This window comes from Cynocephalus volans, chromosome 13 (assembly GCF_027409185.1).
Source record: "Cynocephalus volans isolate mCynVol1 chromosome 13, mCynVol1.pri, whole genome shotgun sequence".
NCBI classification, from domain to species: Eukaryota; Metazoa; Chordata; class Mammalia; order Dermoptera; family Cynocephalidae; genus Cynocephalus; species Cynocephalus volans.
This window is the reverse complement of record NC_084472.1, coordinates 60,268,062-60,295,622: the sequence shown is the minus strand read 5'-3', so window position 1 is coordinate 60,295,622 and position 27,561 is coordinate 60,268,062. Positions and strand designations below refer to the sequence as shown.

General features: G+C 32.7%; 1 protein-coding gene across 1 annotated transcript in view; it reads right to left on the bottom strand.

Moving 5' to 3' along the window:
• The window catches only part of CDH7 (cadherin 7), a 108,462-nt gene that overhangs the window by 41,015 nt on the left and 39,886 nt on the right, over positions 1 to 27,561 (bottom strand). Inside the window, exons 2-5 of the mRNA XM_063076837.1 lie at positions 25,923 to 26,217; positions 22,428 to 22,547; positions 16,158 to 16,325; positions 13,437 to 13,624 (exon numbers count right to left, since the gene is read on the bottom strand). Coding sequence (XP_062932907.1) covers positions 13,437 to 13,624; positions 16,158 to 16,325; positions 22,428 to 22,547; positions 25,923 to 26,217 — 771 coding nt within the window. The remainder of the gene's footprint in view (positions 1 to 13,436; positions 13,625 to 16,157; positions 16,326 to 22,427; positions 22,548 to 25,922; positions 26,218 to 27,561) is intronic.

Below are 27,561 nucleotides of genomic sequence, written 5' to 3'. Positions count from 1 at the left end.
GATAAGGTATTTCAGCAAGAATAATTCTGTACATTTAAATACAATTATATTCTAAAGTTCTAAAGTTATTTCCCAAGTACTTGCCAAAACTAAACATGCCCTCCTTATTATACACAACTGCACTATAGTCTTTATTTTCTTCTTTCCCTGGGTTGTGACCAAAAAGGCCTTAATGTTCCTTTCAGCTTGACTAAACTTTATTTATTTAATTATTTATTTACTTGCATAGTACATTTTTTTTATTGGTTACTGACAAGGGATTAATATCCATAACATACAAGGAACTCAAGCAACTGCACAGTAAGAAAACAAATAACCCAATTAAAAAATAGGCAAAGCAGCTGAATAGATATTTTTCAAAGGAGACATACAAATAGCCAACAGGTACATGAAAAATGCTCAATATCACTAGGCATCAGGGAAATGCAAATTGAAACCACATTGATTAAACTTCAGACAGGTTTTTTCCTGACTCTAGGCCCCTCACCTCCCTTTTCTTGGAGTATTTACTTTAGATAACTTGGAAATGTGAATCCTTTCTCTGCCCCTTTGAGATGTAAATCTTTTTAAAAGCCTCTTTCAATTTTTACAACCCAGGAATGTCTTCCCCAAGGCCCCAGAAGCAGGTTATATATTCCTGAAATATAACCATAAAGGAAGATGCAGGCTTAGTTCTCAATTTCTGTGGGAGGACAGGAGCCCAACTTCAGCAGACACCTTGATCCAAGTTGTAAAACTATCTCCTGTCATGAAAACAGAAGAAAATTTACTTCCTTTTTGAGTAAAGCCAGTTATCAAACATAGATGGCCTATGATTCCCTCTCCCTGTCCTTCCCAGCCCTTCTCACTTAACAGCTTTCAAAAACTCTCTTTCCCTTTCTTTTAGCAGAGCTGAGTTTAGACTGAGTCTAGTCTCTCTTCCTTATTGCAGTAGCCTTGAATAAAGTCTTTCTTACCTGTTTAATTTTGGTGCCATTTTTGTTTTGACAGCTGCAAGTGATTTTAGTTGATACAAGAGGGCTTTATTTGTCTTGAAATTTCTGTGAATAAGGCAACCCATACCCAGATTTCAGCAAGACATTTTTCAACAGAGAAGAAGATAAGGGAAAGAAAATATGTGAAAAACAAATCCTATGATTCTATTGGGATGCACCCTGTTGATACACTCACAGAGGTCTGTGGGATAAGGGGGAGAAAAGCTGTGAAGGTTTTGCCAGCTCTGTGTGTGCCCTCTGCAAGGGACTGACCCTTTTATATCTGTCTCAATGCACAAGACTTTGAAATTCTTATGTCAGGACTCTGAAATTATTTATCTTACATATCTAAAGTAGGTAACAACTGTCTTGAATATAATAGAGATTCACTGATTATTGAATGAAGGAACAAAAGCATCTAGGGCCAAACGCATGTCCTGAACAATAGCAAAATAATTTTAAGCACATTTAGAATAAGCAATATTACTGGATGATTCCATATTCATTTATATTTCTGTGAGATTCATTATTTTAACTTTTTAAAAATTATGCTTTAACACAGCTGATTATCAGGACACTACATGAGCAAACATTCACATTTTGCAAACAGATTATTACCATTACATAGAACGTACCTGGTGCTGTATAGGTAAATTGGGACAAAGATATATGAATAAAATAATTGCAGAAATGTTTTAAACCTAAAACATTAAATTATGTCAAGATATTAGGTACAAAATAAGGATATAAATATCAGGAATTACAATTTCTATCATCTAGCTACATGTTTCCTCTGACTTTGATAAGTACTTAAATTAATATTTTAACAATGAGCCCTGAGTATTTAAATAAAATGCAAGTGGATATCATAACATGCTATCTCCATTTTGCAATAATTTTCTTTTCTAAATCTATGACTACCAACTAGAGGCACAGCAAATTTCAGATTCTTATTTGGACTTCCCTACAAAAAGGTAGTATCATAAACTGCTAAATATATTTTCCATTAACAATACATATTCTTATAGTCCTTACCATGTGTAGGTTATTGTTCTAGGAGTTTTACAATATTAACTCATTAACTGCTCACAACTCATTAATTCTTACAAGAACTTACAATACAGGTTTTGACAGATCTTTTATACAGATGGCTGTGGAGTCAAGGAGAGTTTGAGTTACTTGTCCATAATCATACAGGTAGTAACCTTGGAAGTATGATTCCAGCATCTGTGTTCCCACAGATTATGTTTTTTAAAAAATCAGAATAAATTGGAAGCATAAAGCAGATAATCTAATAATCTAAAACAAAAAGAGTAGAAGGGAATGCCAGGATGATGATGAAGGAAGAAAGTGAGGTAAGCTCTTGCAGAAAACAAGCAGTCTGAATTGGAGATGTGAGTTCAAGAGAGAGAAAAATTGAGAAAATTGAGAAAAATTCTGTTATCACCAGAATGTCCACTGCTATCACCTGTTAGTTTAAATTGAGTACAGAATGTCTGGCTCAGCCTACCCAGATTCTTATCCATACTTAGTTAATGAATGTCTTCTTTCTCTCTTATGTTTTGTTATCTGGATCAGCTTTCACCCCCACAGAAATGATCCACATTGACTTCTGTATTAATACTTCCATGGCAACAAATTACCACACACTTAGTGTTAAAAAACACCAATTTGTTATTTTGTTGTTTTGAAGGTAAGAATTCTAAAGTCGGGGTGTTGGTGAGACTTTAGTCCTTCTGGAGGCTTTAGGGAAATTCTTCTATTTTCTAGAGGCTGCGTATATGCTTGGCTCATAGACTCTTTCTTTATCTTCAAAGTACATTACTCCAGCGTTTGGTTCTGTTACCCTATCTCTTTTTTCTAACTCTGACTCATCCTCCATCCCTCTTATAAGAACTCTAGTGATTACAATGAACCAAATCAGATGATCCAAGATAATCTCCCCACCTCAAGCTCCTTAACATCTGCCACACAAGGTAAAATATTCTGAGGTTCTGTAGATATTATTTTTGTGGTGTGGGGGGGATCCTATTGTGTCTACCACATCCTCCTGCTATAGTCTGTTTTGTTTTTATAAGCATAGAATAGAAAACAAACCCTGCAAATGTCTACATTTATGCCCAACATCTAAAACCTGGCTGACACTAAAGCTCAGGCCAATTCCTTTATCATGCTGAGGTCTATATTTCCTGGCATGCACTACTGACTGTACCCAATGACTTCTATACTAGAGTCTTACACATTGTCTGGAAAGCTGAATTAAGATTATGACCCAAAGGCAGTTTAGCATATATTTTCCTGGAAATTTGCATCAAATAGGAGCAAAAATTAACTGATCTTGATCCATACAATTGCTTTGTGAGCTAGGCTGATAGGGGAGAGACAACCACAGTGGAAATCAGCAGACCCAAGTGAGGTTCGGTCTTGCCTTGGCCATTTCATGTAAGTGCAATATGAAGGTTACTTAGTCTCTCTGGAGTAGAGCTTAGACTCATACTATTTTTCTACTTTCCCAGAGTCCACTATATATATTTTATATATATATATATATATATTTTTTTTTTTTTTTTTTTAAATGGTGGCTGGCTAGTCCAGGGCTCTGAAACTGTGACCTTGGCGTTATAAGGCTGGGTCTAACCAACTGAGTTAACTGGCCAGCTCATAAGTCCGCAATATTTTATAGCTGTCTCTTCTCATGTATTTTTCTTCTCATTTTTTGAATGTGGCCTGGCCTTTGCCTTGCTTTAAAGAATACAATATGGCAGAAATTATTCTGTGTGAATTCTGGATATCCGCTTCAAGAGACCACGCGGCTTCTGTTCTTGCCATTCTTGGAATAAGCCCAGGTTAGCCACTGAATTTTGGGAGGCACATATCCAGCCCCCTTTGTTGTCCTAGCAGACAGACAGCCTCCTCCATAGAGGCAAAGCCACCAACCGGACCAGTAGCTGACCTCTGATACATGTGTGAGCCCACCTAAGACCAACAGAAATATTACCCTGCTGAGTCCAGCCAAATTGTTGACCCACAAAATCATAAGCTAAAGAAATTCTGTTGTTTTAAAGCATCAGGCTTTACGGTGATTTACTACACAGCCGTGGACAGTTGATACAATCATGGAGAGGAAGAGAATGAGAGTTGAGGATTTCTGTTTTTGACATTTGATGGCAGCGTATCTAAGGAAAATGAGCCAAAATAAACTTAAAATGACCAAATTAAATACCGGGGGAGAAATCAGACCTAGACATGGGAGTTTCTTTGAACTTAATAAGATCTCCAGTCCCTTGACTCTTATAATCCTTTCTTCATCAATTATGTCCTGTCTTTTCTGTTTAACAGAGATTCCAGGATCCATCACTTCTCTCCTCTCTTGTTGACATGTGCAATTCTTTTTTTTTATGTATCTGAATATGAATTTTTTTGTTTATTAGTTTTATTGATGTTATTTTTAAACTCTCTTTAAGTATCTTAATCCTGTAATAATGAAACAGTTTGACTTCTATGAGTCTTTCTCTGTCCTGCTAACTTAATCTTTTCAGTTTCATCGAGGAATGTCTAAAGTCTTCTTCCCCTCACATCTGCTCCATGTATGTTCTCAGCTATCCCTTTAATTTTGATCATCTTGCATGTGCTTGTGACTTCTAGACCTAGGTTTATACTCTAGACCTCTTTCTTGAGCTTCAAAGCCTTATTTATGACCTCCTGGGCATATTTGCCTGGATATTACAGATACTTAAAACATAACATGTTCCAAGTCATACTGATTATCTCCACATCTCCATTCTCAAGGAATAGTACAATCATTCATCTAGTTACTCAAACTAGAAACATTCGTTTTGTCTTTAAATTCTTTACCTAAACTTCTTTGTACAATCACTAAATCCTCTCATACCTATTTCTCAAATATCTCTTTCTTGTAATCCTACCCATTGAAACTGACCTATGAATCAACACATCATGGAAAAAGACAGAAGTAAGAAAAATTTTACATTATCTGTGACTTTTACCCAGCAAAATAAATGTCATGATGGACTCACCGGAAAATATCTTTGACATACACATATTCTGAGAACATTGCTATGGTAACTGTCAAAATCAACAAAAGCAGAAAATACCCCTAATTGAACAAAGTCTTAATCTCTTTTGGTCAGGTCTATCATGTGTTGACAAGTACATTAGTATCAACTTTCTTCAAAGAATCTTGATTCCTTTTTTTCTGTATAAAACCCAAAATTCATCTCTAATCTTGACTACTCAAACATGGGTAAGTTTATACCTTAATATCCAGATAATAAGCATATATCCATAAATACACATGCATAATGATTAAAATAATGTGAAAACATTGTTACTTATTCTCAGAAATAATGGCTTGAATAAAATGGAAAAACATAATCTAAAATTCAGAAGTTCACCAAATTAGAGTAAGTGTATTAATCTTACAATATCTCAGCCTTTAAAACTAAAATAATCCAAATTTTATGCCCTTTCATAGTCACTGAGAGCAATATCTTGGCTCCATTTTAAGAAACATGCACTCTGGACAGCAGGATTAATTGAATAAAATATTTAAAATAAAATTTCAAAGAGAAGTAAAGAAATAAATCATAAATGTCTTTGGTTTGCTTATTCTCCACCATATATCAACATTATATGAAATACTGAAATACACGCCTTTACTATAGGGATTAGCCCTTTATTATTACAAGTAGTATGCAAAGGATATATTTCAACACAAGACAGTAAACCCCTGATATTACAAATCTGTGCAGCTGAGTTGAGGGTTGAAAGGACACTGTACATTCTCTTTTTTACCCACAGTGAATGGAGGCAGGCAGCATTATCAATATCTCCACAACAATGATCTGTTATTTTGACTGCATTTAGCCTTTTCTAGAGTATAGATATAAGGAGACTATGAAGATAGCACAGCAGAACTGGCTTAAAGAGAAACAAATATGTTATCTTGATAATGTGACATTGTGAGCCACTCAACAAGCCATCCATGTGCTGAGACTAGAGTTGTGGTTATCCTTCAGAGGAAATCCATTTTGAAAATGCTCATTTTTTACTGTACTGTAACTCTATAGTAATGCATTTTATAGAAGAAATTTCCACACTTAATCCCAGCAGAAATTATATTGAAAACTAAAATGCATTAGAGGAAGGATTGTCATATCTCAAAGGAAAAATTAAAGACTAAAACTCCTAAATTGTAAATTATGATATGGAAACATAAAAATAAAGAATTCCAGGTGGAATGAAAAACATAGTTTTCACTCACATGGGCCAAACTTGGTGTTTACACTTTGTGTATTTTGAAGCTCTATGTAAATGGTGATAAAGGCTATCACAGAAGCACTCATAAATCAACAAGAAATAGCCTATATACATTGCCTAACTGTTTGAGACTGCAGTTTCATCATTGTTATATATTTAAACAATACAATCATGTTTACTCTTAATGTATAGAAAGGGGTGGTTAAATCATTAAAATAATCTCTATGACAACATCTACATAAATCTTTAAACCTCTGGATTCTGCACATTTGGTCATATTAATAAACATTTTCTGCATAAGACATTGGAACAGTAACAGCATAATTGAAAGTAGTCTTTCACAATTCTCTACTTAATTTTTCTTATTTGAACATATCTTTAAAAAAAACATTATTTTTCTGTTCTTCGCTCCTCACTTCTAAGTTTATTCTATGTCGAGTGTAACACAGATAAATGTTTCATAATATGATAATAATTTGCTCAAATCAGAATAAATCTCATTATAACTATGATGGTAAGTACATTGTTTATAAAAAGGATGTGAACTAAAGTTTTATTATAGTATAAACTAGATAGAAAATCAGTTCAGGTGATTATCAACCCATCTAATTCCAATGGAAATGACTCTATTTAAAAGGACATTGGAACACTATCATTCAAATGCTAAGTAATATTTAGATATTTGGAACCATCAGAACAAATAAATTTATGTCTTTAACAAAAAATGTTGTCAATATCCTAGCAATGTCTGATGGTGTTTTCCTATATCTAGGAGAATCTAGAAGATGTACCAACAAATGATTCATATTGGTGGACTGCCCATAGCACTCTATTGCTTATCTTAGTGAGAATTTAAAAATATTCTGGACATAATGAAAGGAGGCCTCATTTTGTCTTCTTTCAGAATTTCTTGGTTTTAGTTGGAATGTTCCTGTGACTCGAATTCAAAAATCTATTCCAAACTTCACAGACTATTATAGTCCTTTCCAGTAAATGAAGAATACTGAAATCAAGGGACTCATACATTGTTTTGCAGACTCTACTCAACTGTTAAGGATCTCTGGAGATGTTGTATCTAGGGTGTAACGTGGGCCCTAAGTTTACTGAAATTCTGTAAGTAGAATTGAAAATCAAAATCCCATCCTTTTAAGGCCACAAACACTTGTAGTTCAGACTGAGAAAATTTTAAAGACTTCATTGTGAGAAAACCACTGGAAAGAAACTTTAGTTGCAAAAATATAAGCAAAGACTCCTGAAATTGAGAATAGAGATACTGCTGGCTTCACGACGGAAAGATCCTTGGATTTGGGGTTAAAGTCTGCCTTTGTTAGGCCTGCAGACCACATGCTTTAAGATGAAGGGCCATAGGAATGTGAAAGAGAGGGGTAGATATTCCTTACACAACTTTTAGTGGCTTACAGCTTCTATGATTAGATTTAAGGCTAGAAGCTCCATAAATGTTCTCAAGAAGTGAATGTAATAAAGCTATTGATTTTTAACTTACTTTTATAGCTCTCATTAATAAAAGTTCTTATTAATGTTAACAAATTTTCAATAAATTATTTTAGAATTTCTATATATATAATCTTTTTTCTATAATAATTATTTTACTGATTGCTTTCAGTTGGTTGCATGACTCTCTTATTCCCTTAGGATAAGGTAGATACTTTTAAAACCATTTGGAATAATAAAAACAAAGTGTTGAGTTTTGAACAGCAATTTCTTAAAAAAGAAAAAAAGATAGATTTAAGGAACGAAAAGCTAGAAGCAAGCTGTGAGCTAAGGAGCTATAAAATAACTTAGGAGTGAAGCAATGATAACCACATTTAGGATAAAGCCAAAGGGAAGAGAAAACATATAGTCAAGAGCTATTATGGATCAGGAAGGGCCAAGAAAATAAACTAAAAATGACTTGATGCCTTTATACAAACAAAAAATAATAATAAATAAAAGAAGAAGAAGGAGGAGGAGGAGGAAAGAAAGAAAGAAAATACGTGCTACTAAACTGTGACCAGTAAAATGACAACCTTTTAAATAAACATTGATAACCATTATAATAGTGCTTTGCAAAGAAGTAAAATGCTTGAAATGAATTAGAATTATCATAGACAGTTCCAAGAATAAGGGTTCAAGAGAAATTAGCAAATACTTTCATTTTCTATTGGTAGTCTTTTTATTGAAGCTGCACCTAAAATACTTTATAACATTTATTATTCATAATCCATTTTTATTTTCGAAGCTCTGGGCATTTATGTTCCTATGTACTAACAGCAGCCTTGCGAAGGAGGCTTCAGTAGTCCTGGCACTTATGTCGCCTCATCTGGTGATCACATTTCCTTCCACGTTATTCTCCAGTAAAATTGTCCTAGCTCTGGTTCCCTGAACCTGACATATTATTTCATACAGTGAAGTCTTTGCACTGGTGGCTACCTGTGTGAAAAAGCATGCCTTTCCCTTGTCTCCCTGAGGAACAGTCTTATGTGTCCACCATTCAACTCCTTCCCCAGGCCATGTTCAAATGCTGAGAGCCTCGGTTGGACTGACCAGTTGGCTGGCAGATGGGGCCTGAGCTGTCTTGGATGCTTCTACAGAGCCTTGGATATTTACCCAAATCCTTGTGGCCACAGCTAAATCTATGAAAACTAATCATGGTATTTATGAAACCAAAACATCTATATTACATTAGACTTGCTGCTACCATTGAAGTGATACACACACACAAACACACACACACACACACACACACACACACACACACACACACACACTCCCTTCCTTGAAAAAGAAAAAAAAAACTTATTATTTCACAGAAAATTGTACTTCCTCTGTTTACCTGGTTAGTTTAAAGAAGGAAGAATGAGAGCTGTTTTCCAGACTTGGAAGATGGGTAAGAGTTAGGGGGAGTGGAAACAGAGCATAGGGAGTCGTACAGGAAGGCGGAATGTTTGAAGAGCTGGAAGAAGACCTGTGTTGCTTCCAGGAATTAAATATAGTTTGTGTCTACTCTATATCTTTGAAAGCAAGTGGGGAATGTGGCACGTGTGTCTAACAAATACCAGTCTGAATGATTCTATGGGTCTAGTAGTACTCTGAAGTCCATACAAGGAATTGTAATATGAGCTTCATTTGAGATTTAAACAAGACAAGCAAGCCTTAGTACAGTGTGAGGCATAGTATCTGCATAGAAACCATGAATTACATTTTTTAATAAATTAAAAATAATGGAGAATGAAAAATTATGGATTAATACTAGTTTATCATCTAAAAACTAGATGAAAATATAATACTATAAACGGTTTTTGCAAGTGAAAGAAAAACCTCTGCAATCACCAAGCTTATATTGCAAGAACAGTGAATGCATCATTTCCACTATTTTTAATCAGCTCTTACAGAAATTCCCTATTTATGTCTGTTTGCTTCTATATGGGTGAGATTTCTGAGTTGGATTTCTTAGGCATGGGGACATATAAGCAGAGAATACAAAATTACAATTTTTAAAAATGAGTTTGGGGGTAGAGGGAGCTTTGGAAATAAAAAGTAGGTTGATATGTTCCAGGTAATTGCCTCAGTATCTAATATTTACTCAGAACTATAAGCACAGAGGGATAAATACCACATGTACTCACTCATAAGTGTGAGCTAAGAGAGAAAGAAGGAAGGAAAGAAAGACCACAGTGGTGCATTGGACTTGCAGAGGGAGAGAACATACCTAGGGATACAAAGTGGAGTGGGGGGGAAGGAGGAGTGGGAGGGAGGTTGGGGATAACTGGGTGGGGGACATGGGGTACAAACACAACTTGTGGTAAGGTGCATGCTGCCAGTATGGATGTGGCCTTCACATCTTGGGCACGAGGGGTGACAATCACTTTTGAATCTCATGGATATTCATAACCAATAAAAAATTAAAAACAAACATTTCCAAATAGCTAAAAAAAAGAGGGAAAAAAGGAGTACTACATGGAGAAGAAAGAGGGTGGGAAGAAAGTGTGAAGTGACATTTGCTAACACTGAGGATTTTTAGCATGAATAAAACTGATATTTTATTTCCACTTATTTCCATGCAGATATTATCTGTACTTTATAAGCATCATAGGTTTTTTATTTTATTTTACCTATTTCAAATAGCAAAGTTTCAGATATCCTGTCTTAGCACACATGCATCCTACTATGATGAGTTAAGGATCATCAAAATTTGGCAGAACTATACTGCTTAGGCTCTTGTTATCTGTTGCTGTAGATTATTTTGCTTTTAGAATCTAATGGTTCTGCCCCAATGTGGTAAATATATTCTGCACATCAAGAGAAATCTTAAAAATCAGGTCTGTCTTCCACATTAGGAAAGTTAAAGCAAGCTTGAGCAACCATCATTAAAAGCATTAAACCATTACTAATTTTTCAGTCTAAATTATTATTTGAATAAACAGTGTGTTTTACTAGGCTCCGAATGATATAGAAAGTTATCCTACCATTCAACACCTGAGGTTTCTGGGGATGTCTTTAATATGCCTGCATTTAACCTAAGTGTAATTTTTTGAGTCTTGGTAGAGAGATGGTCAATTTGGTTATTTATTCCCTTTAGCAGTTCAGAATGAACAAGAATGACTTTATTAAACATAAAATTTTTATTGGATATTTATGCCACAGCAGTAAAATTATGAAATTTTCCAACATCATTGTTTCTTAAGATGTTCCTATACACTGTGTGTGCTTAATTATCCCAAAACAATAATTGACATTATGTAACAAAACAAAGAACAGCAATTAGAGAGTATTCCTACATCAGAAGCCACTGGAGAAAATAAAATTAATTTTTAGTTGCCAAGAATCTCAACTGAAAATAACACGGTTTTGATTTTATATTCAGCCAAAGAAATTATTAAAATATTTAGTGAACTTATAGAATGATGGATGAATTTTTAATAACCAATGATTGAGTATTTATTAATTGCAAAGCACCATTTAGATTGCTGTGCATGGGTAGGGAATTTCTAGTATCAAAAATAAAATTCCATTAGGAAAAATGCTTATAATATTTGGAATGTTTTTGAATCAATTTATTACACAAGGGACAATGCCTTTTTTAATACTAAAAAGCACTTCAACAATACCCTAAATTTGAGTTCACTGAATGATATCTCTGTGACTTATTTCTGCATTTAAATAAGACTTTCCGTTCCCAACGTCAATCAAAGTAGATTGTAAAGTGGTGTTAATGAGACATATTTAGATTTTTAGTCTTTTAATAACACTTTTATATATTTGATGACATTTTAACTGTAACAATAACAAATGCATATTATGCATTATTGAAAACCAGTAAAGGTAATATCCAGATATGTATTAATATTTTGACATTTTTCTTGCAATCTTTTATTTTGTATAAATGCAATTTCCATAAAATTTGAACCACAGAGTTTGCAAAATTTTGGATACTATGTTTTCTACATAATGTTTACTGTAAGCATTTCCCATATTAATATGCTAAGAAAACATCATTACATCATTTCAGTGATGTGAAAAGATTCCTTAATATGGCAATAGTGTAAATTATTTAACCATTTATTTCACTGTCAGACATTTTACAATGTTTCTATATTTTCATTATACTAATACTACCTTCATGAGATTGAGGAAATCAAATAACATAAAGCCTTTTACACTACTCAAAACAAAGCCTGGCAGATATTTACACTACCTATAACAACAACAATAATTATTTGTGTTGTTTTTCTGTTGTTATAACTTAGGATTAAATTTCTCCTTGTAATTTTTTCATGAGTTTTATGCTTTTAAACATTTTTTCATCAATTTTTTTGGTTTCCTTTCTAACAACTAACTTTCTAAAACTTTTAGAGATAATATTTAGGAATTGATGATAAAAACTTATTTTTCTATTACTGAATCAAATATCTCATATAAAACATTTTTTTCAGTGAAGCATGCTATCTCCATTATAATATATAAAATATATGTATGTGTTCAGTAAAAATATTAAATATTAAATATTAACAAATTATTGAAAATGAGCAGATTGATTTCACATGAATCTTTGAAATCTTTGAGCAGCATTGCACCTTATTGCTTTCCTTTTATTTTAAACAACAAAACAAAATATTTTACCAACAGTTGGCCTATCCTAGTTATTAAAACTTTGGTACACAGACTGTTACCAGCTGAGTTAAAACAGCAGCTGTCCACTGGAAATAATTGCAGAAATGTTTGCCCATTGGCCTAAAATCAAACATATGTTTTCCTCTAACAACAAAAATGTAACTTTCTTTATTGATATGTGTTAATTATTGAGGAGTGTTAATTACAGTTATACACCTGGATTGTCAGACTGGCAAAAAAATCCCAGTACCTTGGGAGAGTGGGGATTTTTATAAATTTTTATTGTTTCAAATATTTGAGATCAGACTGTATTCTGGAATACAGAATTGCCTTCTTTTTTTAATTGAACATTTCTGAAAGACCCTGAAAATCTTCTACATAGAAGAGGGAATAAAGAGTCCATTTGCCCCCATTATCTAATCAGTGTTAGGAGCTAATTTAAACATACCATGGCAAATAATCTTCAGTTTGGATTGTATGGGCTTTCTATCTATTGTACTTCTATTTAAGAGATTATGATAATCTTCACAACTTTCCATGCTCATTTTCACAAATTCTTCAAGTCCTACAGTTTCTATAAATTTTAGCAAGGAATTATTTGTAATTTAGTAAGTCTTTACCATTTTGATTTCTACTTCCCATTTTATCTATATTATTTCCATGTATGAAGAAAATAATAGTGTCTATCTAGTTTCCATACAAAGCCCTTTGGTTGAGTTTAGGGTTTTACTAGTGGAATAGTCAAGAAAGATAAAACATTCATCTCTCCCAGTAAGTCATTTAAAACAGCACATATACCAGTGTGCTTTATTGTTATAGTGCCATATATAAGGTCTAAGGGTTTACTCAGAGAATAGAACTGATGGGGTGTTATTACAAATGTCATTAAACAATCGCTAAGATTCTGACACCTAAAAATAATGCATAGCTCATCTTACTAAAATTAAAATAACAATGGTTCCAAATAGCCACTCAGTTTTCTAGTTCGTTCTTCCATCAAAGCAGACATGACTTCTCAGTAATCTGTGATGCTGCCCTCACAGAACATACAAATAAAAACAAAAAAGTTACCTTCTGTATAGTAATGATTCCTTCCTGTGTATCCTTGTCAACAGAAATCTTAAAAATCCCTAATCCATCACCATCCACAATTTTGTATTCCATTTCAGCATTAGCTCCAATATCTGCATCAGCAGCTTTAATTCTGGCCACAACCGAGGCTACAGGCAATGATTCTGGGACATTGTATTGGTAAGACCCTGTGAAATTCAAAAGAAGAAATGAACAAAGCCTTACATCAGGGTGACAAATAAAAATTTAACTGTTTGGTTCTTTTGCATCATCTTTGCTTGATTTGTTTTTATTTTTCAATAAAGAAGATTCTAAGGCAATATGAGACAAGTGACAGTTTTCATATAGCCTCAAGAAATTTTATGGGGACAGTTAGATAATGATTATTACGGGATAGCAGAAACAGATGGCTTGAGGAAAGGCAAGAGAGAGATCTCCATTTTTATATTTATAGTGGTAAGAAATATGCTACCTTTAATAATAAAAATAAATTTAAAATAATTGTAAATACATTATATTATATTATATTATACTAATTATATTTAATTATTCATATTTAATGATTATAATTAATTATAATTATAATAAATTAATATTAATTAATTATATTAATAATTAGGTAGAATAATTGTTATCATATAATATAAATATTAAGAAATAAAAATAGAACAGCTTGGGCTTCAAATGAGCAAATACAAGCCTAAATAGTTCTGATAACTTAATGTTGGAATTTACCTAGGAAATTTATTAGGAAAGTTTCAGAAAACTGGACAAGAAAGTCTCTGAAAGACAATATTAGTCTTCTTTTAGCTCACAAATTTACCAAGGATAAGAATTATTTTTGTGAGTTGTATGTAGAACTGCTTTGGGACACAATGGTACAAGATCATAGGCAATATCATTTGAACAGGAAGAAACAGAAGCAAAAAAGACCAAAAAAGTTTAATTTTGTTTAACCTCTGTGATTTCTCCTCTTTACCATCCCTCAACTAAAAAAAAAAACAACAGATAAAGTACATGAACTGTCACTCAGAAACTAGAAAATGCCTTGGACGCAATGTTCCTTCCCCATTTTTCTCTAATCATTTCCTTTTTCCTGCCTCCTGCATCTATTCTGTTTCCTTTTGGTTGTTAACCTGTGGTGTATTTGTACTTTCTTATGAAAGAAGAAAGGTTCTCTTTGAGAAGAATATAGAAAGAAAAATGTAGCCATACAAAGGGATTATGTTTTAGGCTGATATTTATTTGCAATTTTCTAAGTTTGTGAATAGTTACTGTTTTTTAGAAAATTGATTACAACATATGCTTATCATTTTTGAGTGACCTTTTTCACACTTCTAGAAGTGTCCTTAGTAAAATTCAAACTTTTCAAGGTTAGGATAGTAATTAAATGGCAGAGAAAATCCCAGCAAAAATGAAAATCTCAATGTCATATCCTTGGCTTTCCTCACTTTAATAAATATCTAATAAGAATATCTAATAAGCTAGAAAACCTGTGCTCTATCTTATCAGAACATAACAACTGGAATTACTAGAATTCTCAGTATAAATTCTTGTCATTCCAGGCTTAAAGAAAAGAGAAGCAGTTAATTTTATTATGAGCCCAAGATAATTACATTACTATTTTTCATTCTAAAAGCCCTTCCTTTCCCCCAGGATAACCATCAAGATCACAATTAAGGATAGATTCAATTGTTAAAAATGCTAAATTTGAGGTCATTTCTTTATATTGCCAGGAGGTATTGAAATGTTTGTTGTATAATAATGAAATGAAAATGAAATAACTAAAGAAACCGTATTGGAAGGAAAAATAGTGGCACTCATATTTGTTCAGAAAGCTTCCTTATTATTCTCTTCTAAGTTCTGTTGATAGGGAGCTTAGTTACCCATTTCTTTTGGACAAGGATTTTAGAGACATTGTATAGACATTGTAGTCTGGACAATATCTTTATTTTCTTGAGTATTCTAAAGAAATGTCACATACACTAACAAAAAAAGCAACTAAAAAGAGAGATGAAATGGTTTTTACAAGCAGGACATCTCTACTTGGAGATGTACATATATATATGTACAGATATATATATACATTTTTTTTCCTTTTTCTTTGTTAAGTCAAAAACCACTTAAGTCAAAGAAGCTGAATTGAGGGCATGCGTTTTTCTAGTTCTTTCAACTGATTTCTTTTGAAACACTGAGTGTTTGTACAAGAAAGATGCAGTAGAACTGCTAAAGGAAGGTTCAGTTTGCATTAACTTGCTAAAAAAAAAAAGTGTGGAATAAAAAATAAAAATGTTTATAACTCTTCTTTTTTTAATCTTTAAAAATAAATCAATATTTTTATTGTGTAGAATTGATATGGTGTATTTGGATATTACTAATTCACAACAACCTCATAATTTACAAAATGTATTAAAATAAATCTTAGAAAATACACAAACACAATTAAGAATTGTCTCGTATTCAAAATGTGAATAAAAGAAAAATCAAATTGTATTAAAGATAGAAGTAATACAAGTATATGATGGCTTCTATTTGTTTTCAATACCCTCATAATTCCATATTACTAAATTAAAATTATGTCCCTGGTGAAGTACAATTTTGGAAGAATGCACTAAGAGAATTATTTATCTTAGAAGTAATTGAAAAAATTCCTTTTAAGATATGTTTTATAGACTGGCAATGAAAGTTATTGCACTTGGATTATTTAGCAAAATTGCTTACTTCGAGGAAAGCGAGGTGGGTTATCGTTGACATCAGTTAGGGTCACAGTGACAGATGTGGTTCCTGACAGTCCTCCATTTTGACCAACCATATCCTTTGCCTGAATAACAAGCAAATACTGGTCTTTAGCCTCTCTATCCATGTTTGGAAGGGCGGTCTTGATGACTCCTGTAAAATTTCAAATCCCAGTAAAACGCATCATGAATCACTGCCTTTATACTAATCAAGAACATTGATAGAAGTAGCAAGTGTCTCTTCAGTTACTGCTTTTTGTTGTTTTGTTTGTTTACTTTTAATAATTTCAATGTGTATTAAAGACCAAAGAGATGTGATAATTTTATGCAATATTACAAAAATACAAAACAGAGAAAATGACATAATGTGGTCTTCTCACTATTGGAGAGAATTACCTTTAAGTTTCATGGAAACATGGTTAAGGAAATAAGAAATTTATACGCCTTATCTAAAATAATGGGCAATCAGCTGTAACAGTACATAGCAAGAAACATATCTTTTCCTTTTCTTTTTTCCTCTCCAACAACTTATAATAATTTATAAAAATTTATTATTTATAAAATTGTATTTCCAATATTCAGAGTTAAATAACACATAACTATCTTATGCAACTATATTTTTGTTTAGATCTGAGCCCTAGCTCTCAAACACAAATACACACACACATCAGCACTACATCTGTATTATAATTACTTAAATTACACTTGTTTGAGTAAGCCAGGTTTTTTTTTTTTAAACATTACTCACTTCATTCAACATAATAACTGCAATTGGGCACTGTTGCTAAAATCACAGCAATACAGGCTCACATTAACATCTTCATTGAATCATTTTGGCTATAGATACACACTTACAATTTCTTAAATATTACAATGAAAATGGGGGGGGGGACACAGTAATTTACCACTCATTAGATCCAGTTACTAAGTGTCTAATACATAAATATTCTCTTTAGAACCACAATAACTCTATGAATATTCAATGTTTGTTCTTCAAAACTTCTGTTAACTCTAATCTACCATAACAAGCATTGATCCCAGTAATACTCAACTGTCATCAAACATAAACAATCTTTATCTAAGAGTTCTGGGGCTTACATATCTCCACATTTTTCTTCTCTCTTTTTTTTTTTTTTTTTTTTTGCTGTTAATCATCCTTTTATTTTTGGTAAGCCTTTTTATTAAAAACAAAATTGAACATTGCTTATTTGAACATTTGACCAATAAATATGTTTTATGTATACGAAAAAATATTAATGAGTTTTTTTTAAGAAAAAATGTCTTACACATTTTTCCTTCCAATATCAATATGTATAAGTTATCATCCTGGCACATTTATTATGATGGAGAGAAGTCCATAACATTTCAAATCGTCAGCAAAAGAAATATCACAGCCTCCTTCCCTCATGGTTTTGCTCAGTGGCATTATTTTTGAAAGGAAACAAAATCATTAAAATCGAAATCTGGTAGTCACTTATTTCTTACACCTCTAATTGTCTCTTTACAAGCAATCCTGTAAATAGCACTTTTCCAAAGCAAAAATCATCACAAAGTTTGCAAACTAATGCAGGTGGCAAAGGTAATTTCCAAATGCTTCAACTATTAAACATATATTTCTGACAGGAGTGGAATAATTGGGAAAATTTGAATTTAAATAAGGATATTCAGTAGTAAAAGATTTCTAGTTGTATAACTTTTCTTAGCTTTTATTCTTAAGTATAAACTATATTTGGAAAATAATCTCATACATTGGACTTGATTGTGTTTTGTCATATATTATATACACACACACAGAGTATTTTGTTAACACTTTGTATCTGAACTGGAAAAGACCACTCTGGTTTAATTGGATCCCTACAGTTTCGTGAGATTTTTGTGGAAGATAATAATCTTATTTAACTTCAATAATCAATAATTTTAAGTCATTTATGTGAGAAAGAAAAATCTATTGTCTTTTTAGAAAAGACACTGGCTCACATTTTAGGTTTTCTGAATAAGAATTTTTCTATAGATTGATGAAAAAATCTGGCCTGGTAACTCAGAACTTTTAACTTATTTATTATCCACATTCACAAAAACAATTGTACATATAAAACAAAAACTTATATTGCTAGTGTTCTACAACTGCCAATGAGCTGAATATATACTTACGCATTCAGTTTCTGTCGGTATGCATTATTAATATTTTAAAATATCTCACTGACGCTTATTACCAACATTAGCCTATTCTGTTTTACATTATACCAATGAATGTTATGTTATATGATGTTTAGAAATATAATGCATATTAAGGAAAAATTCCAATGCAATGTTTTGCTAGTAAAGAAACAATTGCATATTTTAATTCAATATGGTCAGCTATTATATTAGAAGTGAAAAGTAAGAACTCCCCATGCACATTCTGATTGAATAGCTACAGTCACTCCTGTAAATTCATTCAGACTCCTAATTGCCACCTTCTTTCCTGGGAAGAGCCCCTTCAGGAGTATTTCGCCAGGTATAGTAAACCCAATCACTCATTCTGGGATGTAACATATTGATAATGATTGAAACTAAAAAAGAAAAAAAATCAAAACATTATAGTATAAAAAGTTAATTAAAAATAAATTAGAGGGCAAATGAAGAATGGGATGGCAAACATTCTTAGGTGTGTAGATTTTTGAGACTTGAACGGAATTTGGAAAATAAATATGCTGGTGTACATAAAAATATATAATCTATTATGTGACTAAATTGTGAAGTATTGTGTTGTGTATTTGTAGAATTACAGAGATGAATAAATACTAGGGTCATGCAACACACTTTCTTACAACTGCAGAAACTGAGGCATGGTAAAATAGATCCTGGATAAAACATTTTCAACTTTTAAGGAAAATAAATATTCATGACACTTGAAAGTTAAATTTCAAAGAAACTTAGAAACTGTAGTGAGCAAAAATGTGTAAGACTTGCTTTCTGCTTTTAAAAATATTCTTTGATGGTAATAGTTTAAACACTGATATACACTAATTATAAATAAGTTTAATAAAATAAGGCAATAAAATCAAGCATGGTACTTTTATTATTCATATTTATTGGTAGTAAATCAAATATGAAGGAAATGCATAGCTCTGGCTCTGAGAAGAAGCATATTACTGTTAAACGAGGTTGGGGGGGAATTATTTTCAAAACTGAAATCACAAAATGGTTTGGAGGTATATTTTATTTTATACGTAAGATGTAAAAGGCAAATCTCTTCCTAATAAGTTTGCATTTCTTTCTAAATTTTGTGTCAAATCTCTGTATTATTTGGTCTGTCTGTTTGCAAATGTAGCGTATAAGAGAACCATAATAAGATGTAGAAGAGCCAACAGTAGTAAAGTGGAAGCTTCTGAACACTAAAGGATTCCAGAGCTGGCAGCAAATGAAGAGTCACTGAGGAAGGGACTCCTATTGCCATCTGTGAGGACCATCCTCAGCAAGCTTTGACAGGGACGAAGGCCCCTGGATGACATGAGCCATACCACAGAATGGAACGTGTGTGTAAAGGGCATACTTCGGAGGGATGGTTTGTTACGATGGTATAAAATTAGGATGTTACATGTACACTTGTAATATGTAATGTACGTACCACTTAGTCACACCTCTTATATCTGAGAAAGAACTCCTAAGAGACAAGTGATGTTTAACACTCAGTCCATTTTCCTGGACTAGCTTCAAGGCCATGTGACCTGGGCAGTCACACTGACCCCATGCTTGGTTTAAAACTCTGCTGATGATGCCTTAAAATCCTCAATCATTTTAGAGCAAGGGATCCCCATTTTCATTTTGAACTGTAAAGGATGTAAACGGTCCTGTCATATATCGAATAGATCCAAAAATGGGATTTATTTGCTTCCAAGTTATAGAATATGTGAATACACTTTAGAATAATCCTGCCTCCCAGTAAATCTGTGGACAGCATGAAGACAGGTGATAAGAAACTTCACAGTGCTGTTAATGCTGCGTTATCTTGTTTCTAGTGTCATCTGTGTGCTTGTTGAAGTAAATTGTCAACACTGAGTTTTGTAACTACTCACATTCTGGTTTTGTGGAAAGAGAAATTAAGGTAGAAAATACGTTACCCTCTGGCCTGTAAACAGTGCTACATATGAACTATGTGTTCTGAGGCTTTAACCTTGCTACTTTCTTAAGAAGTTAAACAATCTTATAGAAATGCACCTACTAGTGATTGTCTGGGCCTATTTTAACATAATTTTTATTTAGCATGTTTTAAATATTTTTCCTATCTTTTTGCTCTTCCTTTCTTCTCAAAAAATCCCTAGATTTGGAGAAGTGGGAAATAATGTTATTTCTCACCTAGATAAGAATCAGACTGATACCAAGGAAAAAAGACTAACTAAACCTTGATTTATAGCTCTCAACACTCGTAAAGATTGAAAACTTTCCATTTTTGTCAGAAAAATACAATTTTTTTTCTTACAAAAAGTGTATTCTACATAGTATGATTTAGCAGAGAACAGAAATGACCAGGATATCTCTGCACTAATGAATATAGAGTGAGTAGTCCTGATGATTAGCATGATTGCAGCATTCAAAAATAATTAAACTAAACATTCTTCAACTCCTGTAATACACAATCCTTTAGATTCTAAATTTAAAATTAAGTTTGATGTACTACTAATGCAATCCCACGAGATATACTAATTGTCCAGTAGATTAAATGGTAAAGCTTTACCTCCACAAGGTTGTATAAAAATCCTGTTATCCTACAGCAAAGTTAAAACCAGAAGCCAATCATTAGTTGCAGCAAAATATTTAACCCTTGGGATTAATTCATGCTATTTTTGGACAGGTTATATAATGCAAGAGTACATAATTTCTGAGCAAATCATCAGAGACTTGTCAATGTCTTTCCAGGCTGCGAAGAGTAGATATATAAGAAAAAGGGAAGGTTTAAATTTAGGCTTCTCACCTCTATCATTAAATCAAACACTAGCACGTTTTTGACAGTCACAGTATTCATATCATAAATCAAATACCTTAATTCTCCTTCAATTCTTGCTTAATTGAAGGAGAACTGTTTCTTCTGTATTAGACTTTGCAGGTGATTTCCAAACTCTACACTACTTTGGAATAAAATATGCATTACAGTCTCTGTGAAAGTTATAATGAATGAGCTAGGATTGAATGTACTTCTCTATTCATTCCCAAAAGACATTTAAAATATTTATCCCCACAGTGACTTGAGCATAAACTAATAGTGTTTTTTTGGTAAATACGGAAAACAGGATCAATAGCATTAAAAGATTCATTTAGGATCATAGGTACTATCAAATATTTATAATCAAAAATGTATATATTTTAAGAAGAATTCTACTCCATGACAAAAGTAAAATTACATTTAAAAAGAGAAATTTTGGATTTTCATGGTGATGAAAAAATTCAGTGGCACACACCCACTGATTTATACCCCCACCAATCTCTCCCTTACACACACAGAGCAAGAAAATCCGAATAGATAAAAATATCATTTTATAACCAAGATAGCAATGCTCCAAGTTATAGTCTTACTTAATCTAAACTATTTCAGATTAAAAGCAAAACAGAATGAACAAATCAACCACATAAATATTCCATCTATACAGTCTTACAACTCACAGAAAAAATTTTCCCCTAACATTAAAATATGATTTTTTAATTTACTTTTTATTTAGAGGATCATCATGCTAATTGCTATGTTTAAACTAATTTCCCTGCAAATACCAGCCTCTAGAAGGATAAACTGAACCTACTACCTATTCTACTGCATGGCAGAGAGATTTCTCTGCGTGAGATTAAAGTTTTCCGTGTATAATTTCTCACGTGAATTCACTAGAAAAACAAAACCAAAATAAAATTTAAAGGTAAATAATCAAAATTATCTTATACAGTCAGCAGAGAGAAGCTGAAATACTTTTGAAAACATGAAGCGTCTTTAAAATTTTCATGGAAGGATTCGTATTATCTTTTAATTCAATTTTTCTACAAACTTTTTGAAGTCCACTCATATAGTATTCTGCTTACTTTAGGATATCATAAATGTAACTAAATATTCTTTAAAAGGTGACAACTCCTCTATAAATAATACACTATTTATTTCCAAAGTAGACATTTTAAGAGCACAATAAACATATGTCTGTTATCAGTGCCAACCACCTTTAACAAAAATAACTAATATTAATTCTAAGCCAAGATATAAATGATGGCTTCACAAGTGTCACATTTCCATTTTTACCTGTCTTTGGTTCCACTGAGAAGTATGGCTGTCCTTGCAAAATACTGTAGACCACGCGGGCGCTGTTGCCATATGTAGGATCGTCAGCATCCGTTGCTGTCACTTGTACCACCGAGGTCCCTAGGTGCCAATCCAAAAATCACTAATTAAAAACTTCCAAATTCCACAAAACAAAGTAACTTGCAAAATGTTGCAGATTCTACATTAGATTTATTTGTAATTGTTAACTTATCTTTTCAATCAAGAGCAGTCCCTACAAGACTTGATCACTGTCCAGACGGCAGCATGACAAGTAACAGCATCTCAGACCCTCAAATCGTTGTGGGCATCTCACTTTTGTAGTTCGTTAAAGCCAGACAGAAATGTAAATTTCATTCACTGTATAAATAATATTTCATCCATTTAACTGGATATGAGGTGGCTACCCAACCTTCTTGAAAATTGTTTTACTTTTTATTTGTTTCTACTAATTATTTTTTTTAAAAAACACACATGAAATGAAAATTGAAACCAAACCCTCTCAGAGGAGAAAAAGTATGGCAACTCTAAAAACTGCATTACAAGTTGGTTTTTTCTATTGCACTTAATAGAATGTCATATTGTTTATTTTACTATGTATTCACTTATTCAGTATGGAAAGCATTTATTCTGATCTGTTCTTTTTATTTCCATTTGGAATATAATCTTTAAAATATTAGGGACACTCATGTTTGCTAAGTTCTTATATTTAGGCACATATAATTTATGTCCTTTCTGATGGATATGGGACAAGATCCTTTCTTTACATATTTCCTAATATCCCAGTTTGTTTCTAGTAATTTCCTGAGTATGGCATTTTAAATCGAACATCTTTTAAAAACGTATTCCTACATAGACCTTTCTTAACAAATGCCTTAAATAAGTGATTAATGCCCATTTTGCTACAAATCCATTCCATTTTCTATATCATAATTTCTCTTACCAAGTCCATTTCTTTAAAATTGGGTGGAAATTCTGAAGTTATGTGTATGACACCATTTTTTAAATCCTAAAGTTTTTTATTTGATGGATTTAGTTGATTGTGCCCTGTGGAATGCCACATGGGAGGACCAACAAGGTGAATGATGTATATGTTGAAATCTTTTTAAAAATTTAATTTTGAATATTTTCAAATGCTATAATAAATTACATTATTGTTCTCTATTTTCTCTATAACTCACCATGTTTATAGCAACATTTATTCTGATAATAAGCAAAAATGTTTTTCTACTTAATTTTAAAAGAAAACAATTTTTTAAAAAATTTTAAAAACTAAACCAGTAAATTTGGTTTTGTATAATAATACCTTTTTTCTGAAGTGTTTATTAACTAATTTAATAAATAGAAACACACACACACACATACACACACACACACATATTCACACAAAAAAAATTAAGTTTCCCTGCTTATCTATGCTATTCTGGTAATCGACAAACTGTCCTAAGGGCTTATTAATGCATTTTAAATCTCATATTAAATTAGTCTCATTTTAAATTTCATCCAATGAAAAAAAAATATCTGAGTATTAAACACCAAAAGTCTGCATTATATATACCATATTATTTAGACATTATTATATTTGGTTAGAATTAAACATTTGATGAACTATGACTCACTATAAATGCATATATTTTATGTAGGATAGATATTCATTGTTCTAAGTTCAAATTGCATTCTGAATTAGTACCATGTAAATCCTGAAGACATTTGAAAATCATTTTCTAAATAGTTTAGAAACTGTTTGAATCTACCAAGGAAATAAAATAACCTACATGTGTGAATAATAATCATGCTGTTTGATATTGGAGTAGTATCATCAGGATGTAAACTACAGTGCCGAATTCAGCCTCCAAACAATGTTCACATATATGCAATTTGCATAGCTACAGTCTACATAAGAAAAGAAAACCTTAGTAAGCCAATGAAGAATGCCCAAAATGCTCATGAGAACTAGAACTGTGTAGTTGAATTGAATTGTTCAAACACACTTCAAAAATTCCTGTTTTAGTAAACGTTACTAATTTGGGGAGGAAAATATGCCTTCCCTTGTATCTAAAACCTCCAAAATCTTGTTACTACCATAATACCGCTTGCTACTTTTATTGTGGTGGTGGTGGTTAAGCAATAAAAGTTCGAGGCACTTCAAAAATGTGGGCAGTATTGAGCCCTTAAAATAAGCCTGTTTGGTCATGGAAATGCTTACATGTGTGCTAACTATAGAGAGATTCGGCCATTGTGGATTTAGAAATTTCCTGATTACAAGCACTTCTTCTCTCACTGTTATTTTGTATTTCTCTAGCAGCTAGAGTCATGGTACTTCAAATAATTTTCTCTCTCCCATCTGATTGGGACAGAAATTTAGCATCACTGAACTGTGCTATCCTAAAGGGCACATATAATACACATCTTTGCAAACCCATTCCCCAGTGTAGTAGATGTCTTAATAGAATGATTGTCTGAAAGAAATTATCTTCATTATTTAAAGTAAAACAAATTACACTGGCTAAAATGCCCACGTGTCAAAATACAAATTCCATTATTGTTTTAAAGAAAGTTCCTCCTTCAATACTAAAAACAACGGGAAATAAACATATCAATCAATTGGTCTCTTTTTCATTCCCACAATTTTTCTTTATTATTTTATAAGATCATCCACACTTAAATTACATACTGGCTGTAAACTGTTCCAGAAGTACCTGAATAAATGGAATTAAAATAGAATTTATATTATTTGATATGAAGTACAAACTAGAAGTTCTTTACTTGCTATTTTTCTAGTAACAGAGCAATGCCAAAGGCCTTTGAGTAAAACGGCCTTCATTATTATTTATATATTTACAACACGGTGTCACCTTATCATTATTATAAATTCACTATAAATTTTCATGCATTTGAGTTTCTGGAGAAGTTACAAAAAGATTAGCAGTGGCATATGAATGGATATTTATGGGCTCAAGCACACTCAATATAAGTAAATAGACCAGCACACACAGATGTTAGCCTGGCTAGCCACAGGTGGCATTCTTGATACATTGGCCACAGAGTGATACTTAGAACAGAGAAGCATTATCCTGTCATCATGGGGGAAAAAAGTAAAAGATCATCACCAGGTTGCATCTGGAAAGATTTTGTTTTCTAACTTTTCAGGCATAATTGTAATCATATAAACAATATAAATAAATATTAAATTGAAAAGGAAATGTAAGACCTAAGTTATTTCTTGAAGATATTGAGATAGCAAGTTAAAAGAAAAAAAATAATTTTCCATATAAATAAAATAATGCGTTGAATTAATGGGTATTGGCTACTAACATACCTCAAACTTTCCCTTCACCCTGACAATTACTAAACACATACTAACGAGTTTGTTTTTGTTGTTGTTGTTGTTGTTGTTAGTACTTAATGACGATTTAATTTTGAATGCAAGCAATCTAAAATCAGACACTCACTGCAAAAGCAGTGTTCTTTACTTACCCACAGGGGACATTTCAGGAACTCCTGCCGTGTATGGGCCATCCAAAAATTTGGGTTCATTGTCATTGATATCCTGAATTTTGATGACAAACTCAGATTCAGGCTCCACGGGCTTGTTGGTGAGCCTGTCCAGCGCTTGAGCTCGGAGTGTGTAGTAGGCCTGCTCCTCCCGGTCCAGTCTCTTCGTAGCATGAATATCCCCAGTGTTCTCATCAATAATGAAAATGGAACTTGCCCCTTCGCCTGACAAGATGTATTTGATGGAACCATCTCCTTTATCAACATCAGAGTGAAGCTGGTGAAAAATTCATGTGAGATGAGATTAACTTACAAGAGAGTCAGCGATATGGAGATATGTAAAAATAATTCTTATGTCAGGCAGCAGTACATGAAATTTTATTGTTCTTGGAAAGATAAGCTGAACGCTTATTGTGCACAGCAGAAAGGCTATTAGAATGTGTCAGCTTGCACTTGTGAGCAAGACAATTTCATTTCTTCCTGTAAACAGTCTCATTTCCAAAGGTATTTTATATCATTCCCAAAGTTAAGAACTTGTTGTAGGGTTATTTTTGATTGGGTCTGTCCTTGCCAGATTTAGCCATCTTCTTTGAACAAAGCAGACAATCAGTAAACATGTATAAAATTGGTTGATTTGCTCTTATGAAAAGAAAAGGGACTTCCTATGGAACATTTGTAAATTCAGTTCTAATATATCATTTAATATGCTTAGAAATCTCCACAATCTTTAATGGTGCCCTTCCCTCCCCCCTCCTACTCTGCCTCCCACTGACATTCCTTTCCATGATTAACAAGTATGGATGGATGTCCAGTCACTAAATATGTCTCCAAATCCTGTTCTATAGTTTAAAATTTGAAGCTGAAAAAGATTACAGTGTTCTCTAAGGTAGAAATTTTCAATCAATACGTGCATGGGACTTCAACTAAAACCTTTCTTGAAATACCAAGAATTGCATTAAATTTGCATGATTAACCCCAGCATCGGCAGCTGGGGCAGCACCTCTTGATTTGCATTTTATATCAGGAAGTGTCCCTGCTGTATGTCAGAACATTATGCTGAACAGGGGAACCTTAGGAAACTCAGAAATAATTACACATTTTCCTGAACTTCATAACCCGAGAAACACACTACTCAATCTGTCATTTCAGCAATCTTTCATCCCCTATAACTGCCATCATTCTGGACTTTGGTTAATATAAAAATAAAAACCCAATTTACCAAATAACAAGGCTTTTCACTGCCCTACAGAACTATGTTTGCATTTTTAAAAAATAAGGTGCTAAAAATAATAAATATGGAAAATCACTTAGGAAAGTGTGGGCGCAGTACATTTTCATCCTTCCCTGGGAACTGTTAAAGATACAGCTTTTTGCACCGTGGATTTCTTTAAGTGATTCTTCCACTGACTGTACAGTAACAGCTGTGTTTATACTCTGCTTCAGAGTACTTAAATACCTGATTTATTTTTTGGTTTCTGTAGTTTTTAGTCAGGCCTAAATAATACCAAAAAATGAATTTCTGATGCAAGTTATGATTCAAGTTTTTTTCAGTGTGGGATTATCTACTGTGCCACGGGTTAATCCAGCATATGGGGAAGTTGTGTTCTTGAACTGCTGTGAA